At 51.3% G+C, this 23094-nt stretch overlaps 1 protein-coding gene across 5 annotated transcripts in view; it reads right to left on the bottom strand.

Moving 5' to 3' along the window:
• Positions 1-396: 396 nt before the first annotated feature.
• Positions 397-23094, bottom strand: part of CLMN (calmin) — a 105250-nt gene continuing 82552 nt past the window's right edge. The window contains exons 5-15 of one of the 5 annotated variants that reach the window (XR_004380273.1): positions 21820-21912; positions 19893-20083; positions 17753-17946; positions 16269-16351; positions 10594-12261; positions 7017-7213; positions 3253-3313; positions 2569-2639; positions 2077-2169; positions 966-1055; positions 524-612 (exon numbers count right to left, since the gene is read on the bottom strand). Coding sequence is in view for 3 of the 5 variants with exons in the window: in XM_032837366.1 (XP_032693257.1) it covers positions 448-612; positions 2073-2169; positions 2569-2639; positions 3253-3313; positions 7017-7213; positions 10594-12261; positions 16269-16351; positions 17753-17946; positions 19893-20083; positions 21820-21912 (2820 nt within the window). In the remaining 2 variants the exon portion in view is untranslated. Of the gene's footprint in view, positions 617-965; positions 1056-2072; positions 2170-2568; positions 2696-3252; positions 3314-7016; positions 7214-10593; positions 12262-16268; positions 16352-17752; positions 17947-19892; positions 20084-21819; positions 21913-23094 lie in introns of those variants that run through there. The other 4 variants (XM_032837366.1, XR_004380274.1, XM_032837367.1 and 1 more) reach the window with 4 other exon arrangements.

Raw genomic sequence — 23094 nt, 5'->3', positions numbered from 1 at the left:
GGGCAGTTTTCTTCCTCATGGAGGTCCCCCGTGGGGCATCCCCCCAGCTTGTTCCCATCAGGAGGACGTCCTCTGTAGAGGTAGGTCACTCGAGTCCATCCGGACCTTAAACACCTGCATGGGGGATGAGCTATGACCCAGCTTATGGCTAAACAGGAGCAAGGACGCTTCCTACCTGATGAAGCAGGCACGCAGGATCAAACGCCACCCGACGCTCTAGTCTGACACACACCTGCATGTCGAGGACGCAGCCAGGGAGAAAAGCACGCTCAGCACTTAACAGGACAGAAAGGAAACTGGGGAGAAGCAGGGAGAGGGGGGCTGGTTCCCTGCGGCCCTCTACCGTCTGCACAGGTGCCCCCGTCCAGCCCCTAATAACAGTGAAGGAGGAAGAGCTCCCGCCCCCTGCTCAGGGGCCTGTGGATTTTTATTATGCAGACACGCACATCAGAATCTGTTGACGTCCAGCTGTGGGAACAGCAGCAGGCAGTAAACCAGGAGCCAGAGGAAGACAATAAAATACATCATATCCGGCTGCTGGACAAACTGTGTCAGAGAGTCGCTCTGGGGGCTCTGGCTCTCTAGCAATGTGGCTTCGCCAGAGTTGTTGGCCTTCCTGCAGGAGGGAAGACACAGGCAAGGCAGTTAGTCTCGGGTCCCAGGTCGGAGGACTCCCCCACCCTGCCTCCCCGGCCTGTAACCTCACTGCCCAGTGGGAGAGCCCAGGGCTTCCCAGCCAGCCGGTCAGGAAGCCCCGCGGGGCAGGTGCCGACCCAAGAGGAGGGCCGGGGTCCCGGGAGAGCGCTGCGTTTTTGCGCAGGCTCGGTTTATCCGCACAACCCTAGGAGGGCTGGGCCGTCAGCCCCATTCTGCAGATGGGCATACTGAGACTCACGGGGGGCCGTGGCTGGCTTGCTCAAGGCCACACAAGGACTAAACTCCCCCACCCCCCTCATCCAGGACACCTTCCTTTATGTCACGGTGTCCTTAACGCAGAGCTGGACACTGACGGCACTCTGCCATCTGTCACTAACAGAGGGGACGTCATAAGTCATCTAAAGGAATAGAGTGCCCTGATTACAGATCATTTAAAAACAGCCATCGGAGACACAGGCACGACCCGCCCCCCACCACCCGGCTTCTGATTTTGGCTTTGGAATAGAACCTTGAAGATAATGGCTATACTTGACTTTGGTCCGACTAGTCTTTCTTCTTTTGTGTTACAGAGGGTGTCCAAGTGACGTTTCACTTTGGCTTGGTGGATAAAACCTACGAGGGTGAGGGGGTGACCAACCACAGCTCCCAGTTCCGGCCAAGGAAAGGGCTGGGGGCATCATCTGACTGGAAGGGGGTTGGGGGCTTCTGCTTAGACCTGCATTTATGGAAAACTCAAGTGTGAGCTTCTTAGGGTCATCTGGGGCGGGCAGTGGAGATTATGAGGAGGGAAAACCACCTCATCCCTGATCCGTGTCCTGATGCAGAGTCCAGGCCAACAGGGGGTTAAACGATGGCCTTTTGGTCTAGGGACTCATTCACGTATGACAACGGACAGAATTTTTCTTTCTTAAAACTTAAAATTTAAACTCTATTTATTACAAAGGTAATAAATGCTCCAAAACATTTGGAAAGCATGACTGCATTTCTTCACCTTCTAGTTTAAATTGTCAAAGTCTCTATCTCCTGAAAGTGAAAAGCACTACTTTCCTAAGGAGTCTGTCATGCCCGGTGGACAACGTGAATTAATATTTCCGTTTTACGGCAGAGGAGGGAAACAGGTCTTGCCTCTGGCCAGAGAGACAGGCTTCTAAGGGTCACACTCATGGGTGTTGGGCGATATTCAGAGAGGCTTTTCCACTCCAATAATCTAAGTCCTTCCAAGCCAATTGAAATCCGTGGCAAATATTTAAAAAAAAAAAAATCAAGACAATTAAGTGATTCGGTAACTTTAACAGGGATGGGGGATCTCCGGATTGCCCGAGTTTGGGGGATTCCTCTGGGCTCCTGTGTTCTACACGGGCTGTGATTCAGCAAGATCTGCCTAGGCCATCTAGTTCTCGAACAGCAAGAAATACTTTCATAGACATCCTGGCATGTTTGTACTCCCTCTTCATGTCTGCTCTGATGCCATAAAACTGTAAAATCAGCTCAGTGAGCTTCTGAGTATTGTACCTGCAGTGGCGACACAGAATGAACACAGCGTCAGGGGCAACCGGGTGGAGACCACACCCAGCATCACATCTCTCCTGCCCCACTCTACCCCTCCCCTGCTGCATGGTACAAATGCAGCCATAGGCTCATGACCCTGATCCGGCTTCAAACGGAAGCATTATCTGAACCCTGTCCCGCCCCCCGGTGTCCATCAATTTCCACTCTCCCTCCTGCTTATATCCAGTTTCCATTCATTTGCTCTGCACCAGGTATCTCCTTGCACGAGCTCAGGCGATGACTATGGCCATCAACCAACGAGAGGTGGAGAAGAGCCACCCCACAAAGTAGACTGCATCATGGAAAAAGAAAAAAATATATATATCTATAGACCCCACAAAACTTGCGAGGAAAGCCACCAACCTGGTTAACGTTCGGTTTCTTCTGTCATCCAGATCTGCTGCATTCCTCAACTGAACATAGCTAACATGATCCTACAGTGAAATTTATAAACAAAACCCCCGCAACCCAATTAGTAAAGATGAAATCTCTGAAACAGAAAATAAAATGATTTTAAACATACAAATCCAAGCATGCAGCGCTGTTCTCAACATTGCAAACATTCAGTTCCCAAATCAAGTTGCTAACTGACGTTCTACAGCATTCTACCCTCTTCCCCAACCCCTGCCTAGTGAATCAGAGAGGCACCACCACCCGCCACCCGAGTTGGGGTACGGACCACGGTGCTCTCGGTCCCAACACAGCCCATGCTAAGAGTCGCTGCCTTAAAGTATCACACGGATATCTCCGAGGGTGGGCTTTCTGGGCGTGGGCACCAGGGTAGGGTTGGGGGTCTTGGGTGCACAAAGAGGCCTTCGGGCTTTACCATCATTTTTTATCACTTTATTTAGTCACACCCCCTACTGCCCACACTGGACATCCCACTGGACTACGCTTAACCACAAGGTTTGAACTTGCTTCTCTTCTATCCAAAAGTCTATCTGTTGCACATCAGTGATTTCAAAGCTCTGGGCTGAGGAGGAGGAGGAAGGATGGAAGTGAACTGATTAGCAGGGGTCATGCAGAAGAAGAAATTCACATACTAACCGATTCCAAAGACCTGTTAGTATGTCGTCGAATGTAAATGCTGGAGTCACTGTGACTAGTCCTGAAAAACAAACACACGTTTTGAATTGGTTGCCACCAAGGGCTCTTCAGGGCTCAGCTGTCCGGTCACCCCCATCCCGAGTCCTCCACCTGCGGATCTAAGGCAAGCTAGGATTTCGGACCCAGCAACGGAAATCTTATCCAGTATGCCCCGTTGGGTTGGGGTGTGCTTACAAATAATGGGATGGGTATTAGAGACACACTGTGGCCTCATCTACAAAAAAAAAAAAAAGCAAAAGTAACAGTGAGAAAGAATTTTAAATAGAAAGCAGACCACATATTTTTCAAAGTCCTAGGGTTCCAGGGAAGGAAGGGAGGTCCTTCTCCAAACAGCCCAAAATCTGGGAATTGCTGGAAGTCCTCTGCTAATATCAGATCCAGGCTGAGACTGGCCATCCGGACTCCCTTTCTAGTGCTCCATTCTGGGCAGAGCGCTGCTGTCTGACTGTCCAGCTCTGGGGTGTGCCACCTCTTTTCCTTTCATACCCGAGGAGGCTCATTTTCTGACCGTATCTTTGAGGCTGATGTATGTCTGATCATCTACTAGAGCTGGTTCACACGGGGCTGAGGCAAAAGATACCCAGCCAAGCAGCCTGGGCTCCTGATTAACTGGCCATCTTAGCCATATATTGTAGGTCTCTGATCAGTTTTCCTCATCTGTAAAATGGGTCATCATTCCTTCCCCAACTACTTCATGGAGCTGCAGTGCTGGTGGTATGAACAGTATACTCCAGGTCCCAAGGGCCCCGTCTTGCTGCTCAACAGGAGAACTAGGGGTTGGGTGTCAGAGAGAGCCAACTCAGTTTCCTTAAGGCAAACCTCCCATGTGGCATCTGGGGCTCCAAGAAAAAGGCATCTGACCCAAGAGTTTATTCCCTGGGAATTCATACCTGGCAGCCTTGGTAATCCTGCCTGCTGCCATCCCAAAGCTTCACCAACCTCTTCCCCTGCCTTGGACATGTTTCCAGCTAATAGGCATTGAGTACCTACTATGTGCCAGGCGCTGGGTGCGGCCCCAGGAAACTTCAGTCCTTGCCCTCAATGCAAAGCCTGTGCTAGTTTCCCCAGCAGGTATCACAGCACAGGAACAAAACAAAACGTATCACGAAGGAAAAAGAGCCTCAGGTGTCAGGGACCCAGCACTGTCCCACTTCACGGGAGTGCCCGGAGACGAAGCCCGACCTGCTCATAGTATTTTCTAGTAAAAAAGCACATCTGCTTCAGGAAGGGCCCCTGTCCTTCTCCCGCCCTCTCTTTTTCCGCCTGCTTACTTGTAGGTGGTTTTTGTGTTCTAGGACCGTCAGGCTTCCCTCCTGAACCTCATTCTTTCACCAGACATTATCAAGAGCCTACTGTGTGCCAGGCACTGGGATTGGCGCTGAGCCCACCCACCACAGCCTGAGAGAGCAATCTGACTCATTCATCATCCACCCGAAGAAGAGTTCTTATTAAAGGCCGGCTGCGAGCCAGGCGTGGCGCTAAGTGCCAGGACTGCTGCTCGCCCTCCCTGCCTCCGGGGAGCTGCTTGCCCATCTCAGGGGGCAGCAGATGATAAACAGAGCCTTACACAAATGACCGGAGAAAGGACTGTTCTGAGAAATTCTGTGAAGAAAGAGAGGTAGGATTGTGAGAACATACGAAGGGGGATTAAAAAGAGCCCAGAGCAATCCAAGAAGGCTACCTGGAGGAAGTGGGAGTGGAGCCAAAACCCAGGGAAGCAAGTCAGGGAACGCGCAGGGGACAGAGGGGGTCCTCAAAGGCAAAGGAGCTTGAGGGACATTCAATGATCTCAAAGAAGGCCAAAGGGCTTGGCAGGCTGGGGAGGAAGGCAGAGGTGACCCAGAGCGGACACGGATGAGCCTGGACAGACAGGTCCTCCAGAGGTCCCACAGGCTCTGGGACAACGGGCCTTTCTGCCTAGACCAATGGGAAGGGCCAGGGGGGACCCAGTCAAGGTACGGTCAGGAAAACAGGCTGTGTCTGGCAGGGAAGGTGCCCAGGGCTCAGTCCCCTGAAAGATAGCTTTAGGCCAGGCACTGACTTTTTTGAGCTCATTTTCTTGGTTGTCAAAGGGGGCAGTGGCCCCCTCTGCATTGCAGGGGGCAGGGGAGATGACGTGGTGCATGGGAGGGGCTCCAGGGTTCCTCACTCATTGCCTCCAAGGAGCGCACCTCTGCCCATCTGCTGAATGGCTGGTAAGAGCTGACTGCAGCTAGAATGCGAGGCAGTACTGACAGCTTTGCCCGGGGTGGGACAGGAAGCCGCGGGAGGGGTGATGCCACCCGCTCCATGCAGATCCGTCGGATCTCTGCCGGGAAAAGCCAACTGGGCCTCCTTCCCGTACACACACCGAGATGACATTCCCCTTCCAACACGGACCTGCTTTGTCTCCTCTTCCCTGGGACGGGTTTTGAGGGCACGGCTGGATGCAGCTGGTGTCCAAGATGCTCGATCCCCACAAGGCTCCCCCTGCTCCTTCTGACCCCCTCACGTCCAGCTAACATGTCCTGTGTGCCTGCTACCGGCTCGGGCTATCTCCTCCACTCGGGATGCCTTCTCTCCTCGCCCCCAAATCCAGACCCCACTGTCCCTCCGTGCTGAGCTCGAAGAATATTGCACACTTTCCCTCCCGCTTGCCTGAGCCCCCGGGGGCTGGGGCCGTGCCCGCGTCACCGCTGCGGCTGACATCTTCCCAGAGTAACTGGTCAAGGAGCACTACCAGCTGCCCTGCCTAGTTCTCCCGACTAGATGACCAGTGGCTCCTCCCTGAGCTGGAGTGACAAGATGGCAGCCCAGGCACCTGCCTGCTAAGCCACGGATGTCTGCTGGATGGCCAATACCATGTCCCTATATGGAGAGGGATTCTGGAGTCATGTGCAAAGTGGGTGGCAGTGTTTTGCCCCTCACCTGGGCTCCCATCTAGACGCCTTTTATCCTCTGTAGAGCAGGTGCAGGAGTAGAGCGGAAGGGAGATGGAAAGCAGGACCCCTGCCAGCCCTTCCTCCGGGTCCCCCTGCCCTGGCTTCTCCCCACTCTCTCCCTAAATGCTGATCTCAATGATTGCCCTTTTGCAGCCAGTGCAGCTCACTGACCACAGGCCAGAAAGGCTCACGGGGAGAATGTGGGTCATGGAGTCTGACAGGTCTGTATCTGAGACCCTAGCTCTGCCGTCCCCCAGGCTGGGCGGCACACCCAGAGCCTCTGTGCCCACCATGGTGACACACAGTCCCTCCTACCCACCTCGGGTGCTGCTGTGAGAATCAAAGAGGGAGTGGATGGGAAACACTTGAACGCATCAGGGCAGGTCAAACAGTGGCTATCAGGGGGCTGGGGTGGCCCCAGAGCCTCTGAGTTGGTGACGTTCCACGCCCCACACCTACTCCGCTTCCGCCATCTTGCTGCCCACTGCCAGCTGTCCCCCCAAGGTCCTCGGAGTGGGGAGAAGACAGGCCTCAGGTCCTTCCAGCTCTCTGGGCAGGGCGGGGCAGCCCAGGTGGAGAGGATGAGGGTGAGTCTCTTTCTGATTCTGGCAAATGACCCATTGGCCAGATGAATTTTGTATGAAGCTGTGTTTCCCTTGCTGTCCGGTCCCACCCCTCTGTGTTCCCGCACTCTGAGTCTTCGAATCAGAAACCAAGAACGGAATGAGTTCAGGGAGGAACTCTTGAGCTTGGTCACTAGGGAAGAAGAGAGTAACAAGATACCTGGAGAGGACTTTGTGGTCGCCAGTGTCTTCTTCGAGGTCATCTGAGGATCGGACGCTACCAGGTGCTATAAATATGGAACTTTCTACGTGGTCCACGTGCTTCCTTTTCTCCTTTTTTTTACTGCTGATCGATTCTCCCATTACCTTTTCTTCTAAAGAGTTTGCTAAGTTTCCCGGGTTTCCGAATTCCTGGGACTTAAGGACAAGACAACCAAACACAAGTCAGAGTTTCATGCTGGGAGGCCCAGTGCGTGATGCGCTCCCCCCCCCCCCGGCCCCCACCAGCAGCGCTCCACTCCACCGAAGTCCAGGAAGCTAGGGCGACCCCTCCAGTTCTGCCCCTCCTGGGGAGTCCTTCCAGCATGGCCTGTCGTGGAAGACAAGCCCACCCGCACTCGGGCTCCCTGGGCAGAGGGCAAAGGCCAGAGACTGTAAAAACAGCATGGGTTTCAGAGTCACTCAGACCTGCTTTCACCTCCCGGCTGAGTTAGTTAGCTTACCCAGTCGATTTCTCTTGCCCTCAGTCTCCTTATCTGTCTGATGGGAATAATCATGATCAGTCTTTTCTCACTACACCACAGTGTTTCCCATGAGGGCTGCCCCGTACAGTGGACCCCGCATGGTCCATCCGCTTAAACAGAGGAGCGGATCCGGGAAGCCAGGTGGGCCACCAGGTGCAAAGGGGGCCCCTGAGCTGGGAGAGGTGCCCACACACACAAAACCATAGCTCGTGGGAGGACAGCTTCACTGTGCCTTTGGTGGCTCACAGGGCAACATATCTAGCATCTCTTTGGCGAGGAAGATTCTTTGATCGCTGTCCACAGTGGGCAAATCTGGAGCCCATCAGCAACGTTCCAGAGGGAAGTTAAGAAACCGAGAAGCAGCGGTGCCTGGGTGGCTCAGTCGGTTAAGCGTCTGCTTTTGGCTCAGGTCATGATCTCAGGGTCCTGGGATCGAGCCCTGCCTCGGGCTCCCTGCTAAGTGGGGAGCCTGCTTTTCCCTCTCCCTCTGCCTACCGCTCCCCCTGCTTGTGTATGCTCTCTCTCTCTGTTCAATTAATAAGTAAAATCTTAAAAAAAAAAAAATTGGAAGCCAAGAAGCCTGGGGATTGCTGGAGCCCCCTCTCCCTGGGTGTTACACTGTAAACCACGAATCTTGGAACACTGCATCAAAAACTAATGACATATTGTACCATGACGGACATAACACAATTAAAAAAAAAAAAAAAGAGTCCCTTCAGGGGCTGGAAGAACCCGCTCAACAGGTATGGGAAGCTGGGGATTAGCGGGGCTAGTCCCCCACTCCAGGAGAACAAAGGTCCTTGCAGGAACTAAAAAAATGCTCCTAGCAATTTGGAAATGCCAGTTCCTTCTCTGGGATCCAGGGGCCAACGCTACCTTTTTTGAAAGGTGAAATGAGAGGAGGACATTTTTTTTTTTTTAAGACTAGAAGAAACTTTCCACGTTCTAGTCTTCTTGGAAGACTTTAATTTTTTTTTTTTTTTTTTTTTTAAAGAGGCCCAGGTATCCAAGAAATGCTCCTGTGTCATCTTGTCTGACAGGAGGCAAGACTCCCAGGCCTCACCTATCCTTCTGGGCCCCAAGCCAACCCCCCCTGGGACTACTGGGGCCCCATGTGGGAGCCAAGGACCAGGTGTGCTTGGGGGCAGCAGTGGGTGCCCGTTCACGGGAGGGGCGAGCGCCACGGGAGGCAGGTCAGAGCCCAGAGACGGAAATGGTGGCCCACTGGACCCAGGAATAGAAGCTCTCCCCAAGGGCTCATGCTGAGCTTAGTGTAGGGTAGTCAAATCTACGTCTCCCAATTCCATTCCCAGCCCAGGACTCGTCCAGCTACACCCCAGATCACCTGTCCATGCGCTAGGCACATGCACCCATACCACCTGCTCCTGGCAAAGAACTTCTGTCTTTGTAAAGCAGAAGGCAGTAAAGGACAGGTCTGCAAGGCCGCAGGGACATTCAGTCTGCCCCGGGGGAGGAAGGGAGCTGCTAAGAAGCCATTTTAAATAGTACAGACGGGCAGAGATGAAAATTAGTTTTTCTTCCTGTCACCCACTCAGTCCCCTTTCTTCTGTCCTAAAAGATCTTCTGTCCCTTAACAGTCCCGAGAATTGCTGTAGTTGTTGTCATGGTCCCCCAGCCTGGGGACCCCAAGATCTGGTCTTCCAGCAAGTCAGCAGACAGCAGGTGGGGGTGGTGGTGCAGCCCTGGGCCCGGGTTCCTCACCCTGGAGGCAGAAGGGGCAGGTGGCAGGTGGGTCCGGGCACCTGCGGAACTCCCCCACTCCCTTCTCTCTCCAAACACAGACACAGCATCGGTCCTGCTGTGCTTGCTTCTAGGTCGTCACTGTCGGAGAATTCTGCTCCACCCAGTGCGTTCTCTGGGATTGGCGAACCAGAAGACCAAGCCACCCCTTCTGGCCCATCTAAATCCTACGGGTCTTTTGTGGGGCTACTGGGAGTGTCCCTTTCTCTGGAAGCCCTCGTGCAAGGATTTCTCATTCCCCTGAGCGCCTTTCAGCCCCTCCCTCAGCCTTGACTCTCCCCTGCTGCAAGCCAGAGTGTCATCTTTATCTTGGCCTTTGACTTGACCCTACCTGTCGCCTTACACCTCCCCAAGCCATCATGCAATCCAGCCACCTTTGTTTCCTGCACCTCAAGCCCTCCCAGGCTGCTCTCCAGAATCTGAAGATTCAAATGCTCACTCTTCTGCTGGGACAGAAAATCACAACCTACCACACCAGGCTAGCAGAAGAGTCGAGAGCTGTCATGCGTTGCTGGCTATAGAGGAGAAAGCAACTGTTCTGCCTGGGGAGAAGTTAGGAAGACTCCTAGGAGGAGGTGTCACTGACACTGGGCTTTGAAGGGGGCATCACTGTTTGCCAAGTGAAGCTGAGGGAGGCAGAGCAGAGTGTGGAGTGCCTGGGAGCCTGGGGGAAGGCTGGCTTGGCTGGAGGGGAGGGAAGGGAGAGGACCGAGAGGAACAGCAGCTCAGGGCACCCTGTACCCTTTCATCACCCATGCCGGTAGCCCTTCAAGCTGCTGGGCCAGGCAAATGGGGATACGAAGTGGTGGCTGAGTGTGTGCCCCGCTGCTAGAACTCTGAAGTGCATGTCCCGCGCTTGTAAGCAGACAATGTACCAACAGGCAATTTTCAAAACTCAAGGCCAGAGTCAAGTGTGAGTGCACTGGGTTTCCTCAGGCTGCTGCAGGAGGCGGGGCTCAGGTTCACTGAGCGTGCACTAGATGTAGCTATGAGTAGCACTGACAGTAATCACGGCTACCACTACCCTTGGCCCTTAAACATGACCTCATTCCATCCCCTCGGCTCCCTTGGGTGGAGGGCCAGGGCTATGGGGAGGCCAGGGAGGCACCCGACGTACAAGTCTCAGAAGTGCCGAAGGGTGCCAGCCCCGTCCTTGCCCGAGCCTGAGCGAGTGCCTCCGTAAATTCTGGCCTGGGCTGCCCGTGAGGGAATCTTTTCCTTCTCTATTTTGTGGAGGGAGAAGAGCAGAGTCCTCATGTAGGGCCCAGGGTTCCCGAACCCATGATCAAGTACCTGCTGGTTCTCCACGTGGGAACGGTCTTCAGCCTCCCCTTGCTGGTGGTCATCTGGTGGGGACAGGTCGGCAGGTTCTGAGGCCAGTCTGGCATCTTCCACACCCCCAACGGGACATGGCACCGCGGGGATACTGGCCTCGGGGACATCCTCGCCCAGCCCCAAGAAGCTGCAGCTGCTCTGAGACACCTCGACCTCCTGGGCCTCCTCGGCCTTGTCCCTGGCCCCCACATCACACAGATAGCCGTCCGGCTCCTCGAGATCCAGGTCTTCGTTTTTCAAGTCCTCCGAGCCCTCTGCATAAGCCTCCAGAACCGCAGCCAGGGGCACCTCATAGTGCGGGTAGTAGAATAGCTCGTGGGGGATGACGGAGACCTTGGACAGCGGCGGGGAGGGCTTGAAGTCCAGGCCCTCCTCGCTGCGACTGTGCAGGGTCTCCAGGCTGATGCTGCTGCTCGGCGGCTCAGAGGGCGCCTCCCCTTCTGGCCCCTGCAGCCCTGCAACCTCCCCTTCGTCCTCGTCCAGATGGCGGCGTGTGGACTTCCGCTTGGGCTTCTCGTACACCTCCAGCTTCGTATCAGCAGGAGCCCCTCCTGGGGCCAGAGAATGGCCTTGGTCTTCTTGCCTGGGGTCCTTGTGAGGTTCAAGCTTACTGGGCCTCTCCGGGGACTCATCCGAACCTTTCCTCTGGTGCGCAGACTTACTTCTCCTCTTCCCCAGTTTCTCAGCCTGATTCTCCAAAACCTCCTCCTCCACTGGTTCTTTCTCATGAGGCCAAGAAACCTCCTTGAAAGCCTGGCTGGTTGAGGCAAAATCTATGAGGTCCTTGTTAAATGTAGAGGCTTTTAAAGGAACGTCTTCATAATAGTCTTCGTTACCCATAGCTTCTACGGTCAGCAGCTTGACCTTGATCTCCAAGGAATCAGCCATAACAGTGTTGTCACCGAAGGGTGAAAGTGGACAACTCTCCTCCCCAGGGCTGGCCGCACCCTCTGGCTCCCCGTTCCAGGAGGGAGAACTCTGGGCAGTCTGCAAATGATTGATCTTACCGTCCACCAAAGAGATGTCACCTGGGGACTCATCAGAGGCTGCTTCTGAACCTTTTGGAACCTCCTGTTTTGGCTTTTCCTCAGCAGTCTCAACTGCCAGGATGTACCCATCCTGCTTTGGCAATGAGTCCTTTGTCCCTCTTGGGCTCCCTTCAAAGAGAAGGTCTTGACTGTAGAAAGGGTCCTTACTGCAGGAAGCATCTTTGTAGGTGTCAGCCTCGAAGTGCACAGTTTTCTTGATGGGCAAAGAGTTGGACCTCCGGCTGTCCTTTCTGGATGATAAAATGGAAGATTCTGGAGGTGGGTCATTGGTGCTGCTGGCCTTACCTGGGACCCCTTGGAGGGCCTGGTCGATGATCTGGGGCGTGAACTCGGGGGAGCTGTCTGACAGTGCATGGCTGGACACACCACTAAGGAAGCATTCTTTCTCGCTCTCGGGCTTGTCACAGACAAAGACTTTGGAGGGTGGTGGTTGGCTGGCCTCATGGTTAACAGTGTAGGCTCGCTCCCCGTTTTCAGTCAGAAGGAGCACTGTGCTCTCCTGTTCAGAGGGAGTTTCTTTGATGCGGACAAAGGTGGATTCAATAGGGGCTTCTTTATCTGAATCCATGAAATCTTCCTGCGAAGAAACAGGGCAACATAAAAATCAGGAGCGCTGAAGTACAATGTATATTCCATTTTCATAAAACAAAGACCAACATGGAAAAAGCCACTTCAGAACTAATGCAAAGTGTTCTCATGGAGAGATGCCAATAGTTGCTCTTGTTGAAATGTGAAAACACCAGATAAGTTCAAAATAATGTATTTTTAAAAATTTTTTAAAAGATTTTATTTGACAGAGATCACAAGTAGGCAGAGAGGCAGGCAGGGAGAGAGGAGAAAGCACCTCAGCTCCCTGTGAGCAGAAAGCCCGATGCAGAGCTCGATCCCAGGACCCTGGGATCATGACCTGAGCTGAAGACAGAGGCTTTAACCCACTGAGCCACCCAGGTGCCCCCAAATAATGTATTTTTTTTAAAAGCTATGGGTGCAAAGAAATCTCAAAAAACTGAACTCTAGAAAAGGACCGGCCCTTCCTAAGTGAGTCTCAGCTACTTTACATGGGCAGGCCGTTACCTAGTCTGACCATGGCTAAGACAGTGAACCTACCCAGGCTAAGGAAAGATTAGCTGAATCTTTCTTGACTGCACGGGCCAGTGTGAGAGATTAAATGTGGAAGGGCCCCAAATGCAAAACCAATTGTCTTCATAGACTATTCCTTCCACACGGGGACTTTTGCTAAGAAGCAGCTGAGAGCAGGGGTGGACAGCAGAGAGCCATCTTGGTGGTACTGGCTCCCGGCATACTGGTGGAGAGAGCTGACTGACCTCATCCTAAAATCATTGGAAACTAGGTGGCTGACATTAAGTGAAACTGCAATGTAGCCATTACGGACTCCTGAGAAGGTCAAAACAATCAGCTACTCAACTAGGTCCTTGTTTGGGAAAAGGCTACATGTCTCTGGGGTAAAAATGTTGGCTATCTCAGTCTCTACTGTTCTTTCTTATACCAGGTCTAGCATAAAATATAACATTTTAAGACACAGAGAAGCAGGAAAATGAGATCCATAGTCAAGAGAAACGACAACCATTAGAAGTAGACTCCAATATGACCCAGGGTTAGAACTAGCAAATTAAAAGACTCCAAAAGTAAGGAGGACGACAAGAAATACAGAGGTAGTTCTCCGGGCTGAAGGGAAAGGACCATAGATGGAAGCCTGGATCTGAAGGAGTGACTACAAAGCATCCAATGGTAAATATATGGTCAACATAAAAGACTATTTAAAAACTTTTCTTGGGGCGCCTGGGTGGCTCAGTGGGTTAAAGCCTCTGCCTTCGGCTCAGGTCATGATCCCAGGGTCCTGGGATGGAGCCCCGAATCAGGCTCTCTCCTCAGCAGGGAGCCTGGTTCCTCCTCTCTCTCTGCCTGCTTCTCTGCCTACTTGGGATCTCCGTCTATCAAATAAATAAATAAAACCTTAAAAAAAACCCAAAACTTTTCTTAAAAAGTCTCCTATTTAACGCAGCAATAATAACAAAGCACTTGGGGTTAAAACACAAATAGAAGTAAAGTAAATGACAATAATAGCCCAAAGGAACAGAGAAGCAAATGGAATTGCATTGTTACATACTTAAAAATGCATACAATATGCATTTTACTCAAAGCAATATAACAATTCAAGGCAGACTAAAGTAGGTTCAAGATGAGTATTATAATCCCTAGAGAAGCTACTGCAAAGATAAAACAAGGAGACGTGGTCAAAAAGCCAACAGAGGAGATAAAATGGAAACCAAAAAAATCAAATAATAATAATAAAGAAGTTAGGAAGGGAGGAACAAGGAGCACAGGACAGACAGGACCAATGAAAAAAAATAATGGTAGATTAAATCTATGTCAATAGTTCAGAAACACACTAATAAAATGACTCACCAACTCTTGTGAGAATGGATAAAAAAGAAGACCTAACTGTATACTGTTTTTGCAAGGACCTGCTTTAACTATAAGCACACATACACTGGAAAGAAAAGATGGAAAAAAAAAAAAAGGTAGATCATGTCAACACTAATCATAAGAAAGCCGGTATGGTTATATTCTCATCAGACAAAGTATACTTTAAGACAAAGACCAAAACAGCAGAAAAAGCCAATGATCAAGGCATCGGAAACAAACAACAATCCTAAATGTGTGTGCGTTGATAGCACAGCTTCAACATCAGAAAGCGAAAACTAACAGAACTAAGAGAAACCTATCCACAACCACTAAAAGTTGGAGATTTTTAACATTTTCCCCTCACACTAGTTGATGGGGAAAAAAAAAATCAGTATGTGTACACGATACTAGAAGAACAGAGTAACCAACTCTATCTAATCAGTATTCAAAAAAATGTTCATTTTTTCACTGCCTAAGGTACCTTCTTTCCAAGTGCATGCGATCCATTTACTCAAAGAAACCATATGTTGGGCCACAAAGCAGACACGGTGTCTGGCACATGGCTGAGTTCGGCTTACCCAAGGTTTAGGAAGATGAATTACATTCAGCTGAATGGTTAAGAGACCACTGAGTGAGTGTCTAGATCGGCTGGGACTTCCCACCTATATTCCCTTGAGGATGTATATGGTCAGTTCTGCAGTGATGTGCTGTGTTCTGTGAACCAGGACCACTCTCTCCATGTATCTTTCCTCATTCAATCTCTTTCCTCCCAGCCCCAGTCTCCGACCCCAGCACTGGGGAGGTCCAAGTGTCAGATCTGCTGAATCTTGGCTATGACCTTGACTCACATGGTTACCGTAAGATTCAGTTGATTTCAGACTCTGCCTACAGCTTAAGAGCTCAGGGTTCATAAAGGCGCTCTGTGGTGCCTAGCATCTCAGAATTTAGTCATGGGCAGAGAAAATGGAATTATAAAACAGTCACAATCACCACCCTTTGCTGAGCATCAACTGTCTGGCAGGCAGAAGACTGGGTACTTTACATCATCAATTTATTCTTCATGCAACTCTGCCATATGGGTAATATTTTCATTTCACTCATAACACGTATCAGAGATGTTAAGTAAGCAGCTCAAGGTCACACAGCTTTAAGTGGCAGAACTGCCATTCCAGCCCAGGGAATTCCTTTTAGGCACCTTGGGGAGTGATCTGTGGTGCAGGGACAGGGGGAAACATAGACACACAGAAAGGGAATGGAATGAGAGCCGAGCCACAGCACAGGAGGACCCCATCTGGCTCTTTGGAGGTGCACGAAATGGGGCCTCAGTTTCAGCCACATGTTGTAAGGGATCTAAGAGCCTGAACTGAGGAGTCACAGAGACCTGGGGTCTCTCAGTAGCCGTGACCCTGGGGTGGTCTTTGAGCTTCTCTGACCATCTGTATCCTCATCTGTAACACACAGAGCCACGTCGGGCAGGAGGGGCAGCCAGCCCGGAGACACGCAGGGCACCGATCTGACCAGCCTCCAGCTCCAAGTGCGGCTCTGCTCCTCGTCAGCATCGGCTTCTCATGCTTACTCTGCTTCTGTCTAGTACTTAACCACCACCTGAACCTCTAGAATGTATTTGTTCACTTGTTAACTGGTTTATCTAGTAGAACAAAGCTGTACCAGGTCAGGGACCTCATCCATCCAGCTTACTGCTGAGTCCCCCTGAGCGTGTCTGGTAAATTACCAGTGAATTCAATAGAGATTTACTGTTACGTTGTTGCCATCACTATTATCATATCAAGTTTGTCTTTTTTTTGCACACTCTGATAAAATCTGATAAACTGCTAAAATGTTCCATCGGACGCCTAGAGGATCAGGTCACCAATCCATGTGACAAGAGAGCACCTTCGACAATCTCAGTGAAGTCTGCTATGGGAAGATGTCTGCAAGAGGTATGGCTAGCCAATTTGCCATCCTGCTTTTAAACGTAAACCTTATCTATGATTCTGAAATTAAAATGTGCCAAGGCAACGCTCAAGGGACTTGAGATCCAATTTTGACTATCCCTGCTTGTTGCACAGAGCAATGCGGCCTGAACCCCAGCTTTGTGTGATGCCAGCAGATGCGAATGTACACTTTCTGTATTAAAGGTAAGGGAAACAAACATACGGCCTCCAGCTCCGGGAAATGTTCCAGAAACTGTGCCACGTAAGTCACGATAGACTGCTCGTCTGGCGTGTCAACCATGATGTCTGTCAAGAGAGACACAGGAGTTAGAAGGACGGCAATCGTGTGATGTTTAAACACGATCAAGGGATGCTTCATGGTTTAGAGCCCCCCAGAACTTTGAGTTTTTTTTTCTCTTTGTTTTGTATTTGAGGAAATTTAGACCCAGAGGGGATGAATCACTTGACTACAGTCTCATATCTGGCTGATGGACAGCGGAGCTGCTGAAGAATCCAGAATTCCTCATTCCCAAGGCTGTCCGTTATTTCCTGCTGAATTCCCACCTCCTCCTGCTCTCCCCACCCTGGGAGCAGCCCGCTCCCTGCTGGCCCCATCAGGGAGTCCGCTGAGTCAGGACCCTTCCTCTCTGCTGGAGGGAGTCCCAAATCAGCCCCAGCTATGCGGAAAGCAACCCGACAGACAGCCAAGCACCTTAGAAAGGTGCTCACTTTCCAAGTCCGGCATTCCCCAGGCGGCGTCTGGTCCCGGAGGATATCCTGTGGGACGCCCGCTGAGGTCCGTTCAGTAAGATGGTCACTGCAGGTTATGTATAAATGTGACTATTTCCCAAACAACCTCAGTGTCCCCCGGGGGTAGGAGACCTAAGGAGACTTTTGGTATGCCCATGAGCTAGGCCACTGTGTAGAAATGTATAACAGAGACATGACAGCAACAGGCACAGTGCTGCTGTCATAATTACAATGCTAAGTAAAAAAAGCAAAAGACAGGCAGTGGGGACGGAGAGCACGGTTATCACGAGCAGCACTGAGCAATGTAGAGAACTGCTAAATCACTAGACTGTACACCTGAAACAAATACAACACTGTATGGTAACTATGCTGCATTAAAATAAAAAACTTAATTACAAAAAGTAAAATATAAAACCACAGCTGACCCTGGAATGACTCGGGTTTGAGCTGGGCGGGGCCACTCATACGCAGATTTTTTTCCCCCCCAAAAAACACGGTACAGTCCTATAAATGTATTTTCTCTTCCTTACGTTTTCCTTAGTAACATTTTCTTTTCTCTAGCTTACTTTACCGTAAGAACACGGCGCATAATATATATAACGTACAGAATGTGTTAATTAACTGGTCATGTTCTCAGCAAGGCTTCTAGTCAGTAGTAGGCTACTGGCTGTCATGTTTCTGGGGGGTCGGAAGTGACCCGTGGATTTCCAAGTATGGTGGGCCAGTCAGCACCCCTACCCCCCCACGTTGTTCAAGGGTCACCTGTATACATGCACCAAATGATCTCAATTATATTAAAAAAAAAATGTAATGAGACGTGCGGAAAAATACTAAGGGGCAGGGATATAGGAAATACATACACGTCTCCATTAGATTTTTCTATACCAAATTTGTCTACATCTTATGTCACAAAAATTGTTAACAAGCAAAAAAAGAGAGAGAGAGAACGAGCGCTACCTTCTGGCTCCAGGAGCCTGGGGATGTGGAGGGCCTCGTGCGCGATGCTGAAAGCCTTCTCCAGGTTCTCCCGCATGGAGTCTTCCAGGGCCTGCTTCATGTCCACCAGGCTGGGGTCGATGGCCTTGATCACCGCCAGGAAGGCCATCCCGCTTCTCCAGCTGCCGGCAAAGTCCTGCACCGCCACGCCATACCTGCAGCAAAGCGGCCACGCTGTGGGTCAGGACAGGCACACCCCTCCCCAGGGAGGAGCCCACACATGGCAGCCTCACAGGCCTCGGAGCCCCCCGAGCTGCCGATTCGCAAGGCCCTGGGTCCCAGGAGAGCAGTGCCGAACCACCCAGATCTCCATTTCCAGGGAAACAGAATAATGTTAGAATAATCTAGAATAATAGAAGAGAAAGGTATAATTTGCACTGAGAGGCCAAATATAGGAACTTGTGCTCCCAGATTCCCAGACACATAATGGAGCAACTCTGCACACTGTGAAGGTCACTCTGCAGTGAGGGTCACAACAACCAATCGGGCCGTGCGGTCAACACCCAAGGTCACAGCCTGGCTGCCCCCTGTGCATTGCCAGGGGCGCAGCCACGCTGTGGCGAGTCCCGGATCCTCTGACCCTCCAGCTCCTCAGTTGTAAAATGGGGATTGTCTCATGACGACCCTTTGGTGGCTGTCGGGGGGAAGCGTTAGGTTTTGCCCACGTGGCACACACAAGCCACCAAGTAAGTGGCAGCCAATGTCATTATTCCTATCAAAAACATCAACAATCTACAAGTGAGGGATAGAGAAAGACAGAGTCCTGCCAGGCACTAATTTCCTTTAGGATCCATCCCAAGACACCACCTATCTCCCAACTGTGGTCACTGACCTCTCTGAAAAGAGAGTTTCATTTAGAAATCACTTAAGATTGCTAAGAAGCTGGAAAAGTGGGTACAGAGAGCTCCCATACCGTTCGTCTGGCTTCCCTCACGCGTCTTCTGTCCCGAGTCAACCGCCAGAAGCGGGACCCTGACATCGGTGGGAAACTACTGAGCCATAGACCTCACCTGGATTTCTCCAGAGGCTCTCCCGTGGGGGTGGCATAGGGTACAGACGGCGGCCACTGCCATGATACAGACACAGACCCGGTCCACCATCCCGTGGACATGACTTCTCCTTGACTGTCGCCCCACCTCCTGGCACTGAGCTCTCTTTCGGCTGATTTATTTTTTATTTATTTATTTTTATTATTTTTTTTAAAAAAAGATTTTATTTCGGCTGATTTATTTTTAAACCACAAATTTATTTTTAAACCACATCTGTTACTGTTCACTGACTCTATCGGCCCAAACCTGAAGAGCCAACTCTCTCCTCTTTTCTTTTTTCTTTTATTTCCATTGAGTGGGGAGAAGGGGCCCGATGCGTGCTTGTTAAGTGCTAAAAGACCGTGCAAGGCGCTTTCATGAGCTTGTGTCACTTAATCCTCACGGTCCCGGAAGGTGGGTAAGTTACCATCTTGCAGGCGTGGCTGTGATGTGCCAGGAGGGCACTGGGTCTCTGTGTGGCCCTGCAGGGGTGTGGCTCTCATCACAGGTGACCTAACTTTCCAGCCGTCCCCACCCAGGGTTCACCGCCCAGGCGCCCCAAGAGCCGTCAGCTGGCTGCCAGTAAAAGTCTGACACAAAATTGCAGAGAGCCCCGACCTGCTGGCACGGGGTCACCCAGCAGCCCCAGGACCTTTGTTCTGGGTCACCTGTCTCGGTTTTGGCAAGGTTACACCTAACAGAGCACGATACAGCCTTTATTGCTCCTAGTGTTTAAGTTGGTACAGACTCTGAAAGAGCCCCTGAAGCTTAGCAGTGGATACATACCCATCATGAGGATCCAAGAGCCTTTCTCACTTTGGCATTAAATGGCACAAAGCCCCTTTGATTTGTATTCCTATCTTCCTGTCAGTTTTCTGCAAACCAAGCGCTCTGCAAATGCAGCTCTGCGTGTGCAGAAACTGCAGACGCACAGCGCTCCCTGCTCTCAGAGCCTCTAGGAGGCAACAGGTGCATAAGTTAACACATGCTGATGCCCCCTTCCTCGGCCCCACTCCCCGCCCCTGGCCTGACAACAGCACGTGCTGGGCGGGGGACAGGGCGCGAGGGCTTACTTCCTCGTCTTCCTCTGCACCCACGCCAGCAGGGTCCTGATGGCCTTCCTCTGATCCTTCACTGCTACCGCCAGGCTCCTCTCTGTGGTGGGCGTGGGTGGGAAGGAGGAGTCGGAGTCTGTGCCCCCCGAGCCGGGCGACAGGCTGGAAGATGGAGAGTTTCTGCTGAGATTGCCCGTGAGCTCCTTAATCTGGAAGGAAAACAGCATTTCAGGCCCCGGAGACAGTCCCAGGGCAAACCCTTCTCTGCCCGCCGCCGGCCACGAGGAGTCTGGCTGGAGGGTCCAGCTCACACACAACCAGTTCTCCGCACAGGGAAAAGCTGCTTCCTAAAGTACCCGTGACCGCCAGACTGCTCTGTGGGGCTGGTGGTGCGTGTAGACATTTCCCAGGGATGCTCGTTTCTTCCTGGAGTCTCTCTCTTTTGGGGCTTTGGCCATGCACGTCTGCGAGGTCTTCCTGACCTGCTTCTGCCTAGACCTTTCCTCTCATGGCTTATCGGTGCCAGGACGCAGGAGGCGGTTTCAAGCCCCATGCCTATGTTCCTCCTGGTCCTGCTGCCTGGATGTTCCTTTCCTCCATCACCAGAGTCCTGGCTCCTATCATGCGGCTCTCGCACGAAATACAGAACCCCAGGCCCTGCCCCAGAACTACAGAATCAGAATCTGCATTTCAACACCTCCCTCAGGCAATCTGTACAATCTGTACGCACAGCAAAGTCCGAGAACCGGTCTAACGCACTCCTACTCATCCTTTAAAACCCAGCTCTGGCGTCACTTCCTCTAGGAAGTTTACCGCAGTTGCTTGTGCTTGCATTCTAACAACACTCAGCTCATACTTTGATCAGAACCTGCACCACACAGTTCTGTACTATGGGACTGCCTTGTCTGTGGTCCCGAGTGTCAGGAGGGGAGGACTTTGTGTGTGAAGAGCCTGGCACGTAGGAAGAACTCACTAGTCATTTACTGAATGAATGAATGAATGAATGAATGATTGGGAGTAGATTTAAGGCCTTGACCTTGGACACATTTTCAGGATGTTTCCAGCATCGATCGGAAAGTTCCATAAGAGACGTTAGTAATTGGAGCCTGTATATAACACTGTTTTTTTAAGGGCTTTTTTAAGTTCAAGGCTCACACAGAACTGGGTCTGTTGTCCGTAAACCTTGTTTGTGCACATTCCTCTTAGCAACGCAAGCACCGAGAAAAAAGTCCCAACACATTGCCACTGGGCAGGTCACTGTTACTCTTGGCAGGACAATTCAATGAGCCAGGACTTTCTATTTCAGAAGAGGGGATTTTAGAAGACAAAATGCCAGCTTACTCCCTCCTGCTCGGGGACAAGAATTTGAGCTTGTTTTAAATGCCACCCTCAGACTCCAGCCACCAATTCTGTCCTTCCCTATAAAATCCGTGTTTCCAAAAACAGGCTGAAGTCACCAGGGATGGAGAGCAGGGTCTCACCTGTCACACATGCCCCTTCCCACAGCCATCCTCCCCACCGACTCCTTAATTCTCTCTTCTGCGTGTCGGTCATTTTAGTAAAGTAACTCCAAGCTCAGTTTTTGGTTGGAGTGACATTTACTTCATTCATTCATCCATTCATTCATTCAGTAAATGTCTATTTCCCCGCTTTACAACAAAAGATTTTCTGAAATAAATCTGTAACTCCCTAAGTCCCAAGGGGACAGCTCTACCCTTCTGGAGGACGGAGCTCACATCCCTATTAAAATCACAGGGACCCAGATGGTCAGCAATCAGATGGCCCCTGGTTCTTTCTCAAGACGCAGAGAAGTCACAATCCGTCAGGAACACGACACGATCTCACAGTCTCCCTCGACGTGCCCACCCCCACCCCACCGACCCCATTCTGCTGGCCCTAACCAGGCTCAAGGAGATCATACTGTGTGTCACAGAAGTCACTTTACCTGGAAAAAGAGGATTATGTTCCATATCAGCCCAAGAACCAGAGAGGGGTTGCCATCTGCTATTTCTGCTGCGTCGATGCTAACCAGTTTAACCTGTAGAGAAGCAATTGAGGAGCTTAACATGGGGCCTTCCAGAAGGTTGCAGCCTGTTACTTTGTGATGCCCTCGTGGGCCTCTTGCTCTTTCTCGTCTGTATCACTCAGGCTGGCCCGAGGCCACCTCAGGGACCCTCGCGTGCAGAACACACGTAAATGAGTTTATTAAACGTGTCCACAGTACTTACCAGTAGCCGCTATCATAAGCTCCTCATAAGGAGGAACTCGGTTCGACCTCACAAGCACCCCACAACGTAGGTGCTTCTGTTATCCCTACGTGTCGGGTGAGGAAATCTCACCGAGGCCAAATGTGACACGCCTGAGACCCAGAGCCAGGAAAGGTCTTGGTCATTGTTTTCAAGGGGAGATGGTGAGTGTCCGCTGTCTGTTTGCATGCCGCACCAATAGCACAAAACCTCCAGATTTAACACATGTTTGGACAAACACAGAGCACCAACAACAGCAATCATGGACCACCGATGGCTAGGATAATTATCCACTGCTAAGTGCAAACAGCGGCTTGCGGGGGGCGGGGAGGCTCAGTCGGTCGAGCATACAACTCTTCATTTCGGCTCAGGCCATGATCTCGGGGTTGTGAGATCAAGCCCCACGTCGGGCTCCTCACTGGGCACAGAGTCTGCTCAAGATTCTCCCCCTCTGCCCCCCATCCCCTTCCTGCCTCTTTCTCTCTTCCCTCTCTCTGAAAAGAAAGAGAGAAAGACAGACAGAGAGGGAGAAAGAAAGAAAGATAAGGAGAGAGTATTGGTATAAGACTTATACCCTGAGTGTCTGCACCGTTACCAAGTATTTTGGTTAAAATGCTCCCATTACAGAAACTCTTAGGGGACTAACCTATTTATTTAACTATGTTCTGACCACGGGATGATGCTCTTGGTGAATCCCTATGGGACTCGTTTTCAAAGTGTGTTCCCTGGGCCAGGGGCAACAGCATGGCCTGCGATTTGGTTAGAATACACATTCTCTCCTCATCCTCCCGAATCAGGAATCAGGAAGTCCGAGAGCGGGGCCCAGCCACCCGCCTTGGAACCAGAGCTCCAGGTGATTCTGATGCGCGCTCAGGGTTGAGGACGTCCCTTTATCCTGTGAACAGAATCTGAGTGCACAGATCCAGGCACAGATCTGCACCCTTCTGGAAAGGGCGGGAGATAACCACAAGGGT

This window comes from Lontra canadensis, unplaced genomic scaffold (genome assembly GCF_010015895.1).
Source record: "Lontra canadensis isolate GAN:19392208 unplaced genomic scaffold, GSC_riverotter_1.0 scaffold98, whole genome shotgun sequence".
In the NCBI taxonomy this organism is placed as follows: domain Eukaryota; kingdom Metazoa; phylum Chordata; class Mammalia; order Carnivora; family Mustelidae; genus Lontra; species Lontra canadensis.
The sequence above is the reverse complement of the archived record's forward strand: the minus strand, read 5'-3'. Positions and strand labels throughout refer to the sequence as shown.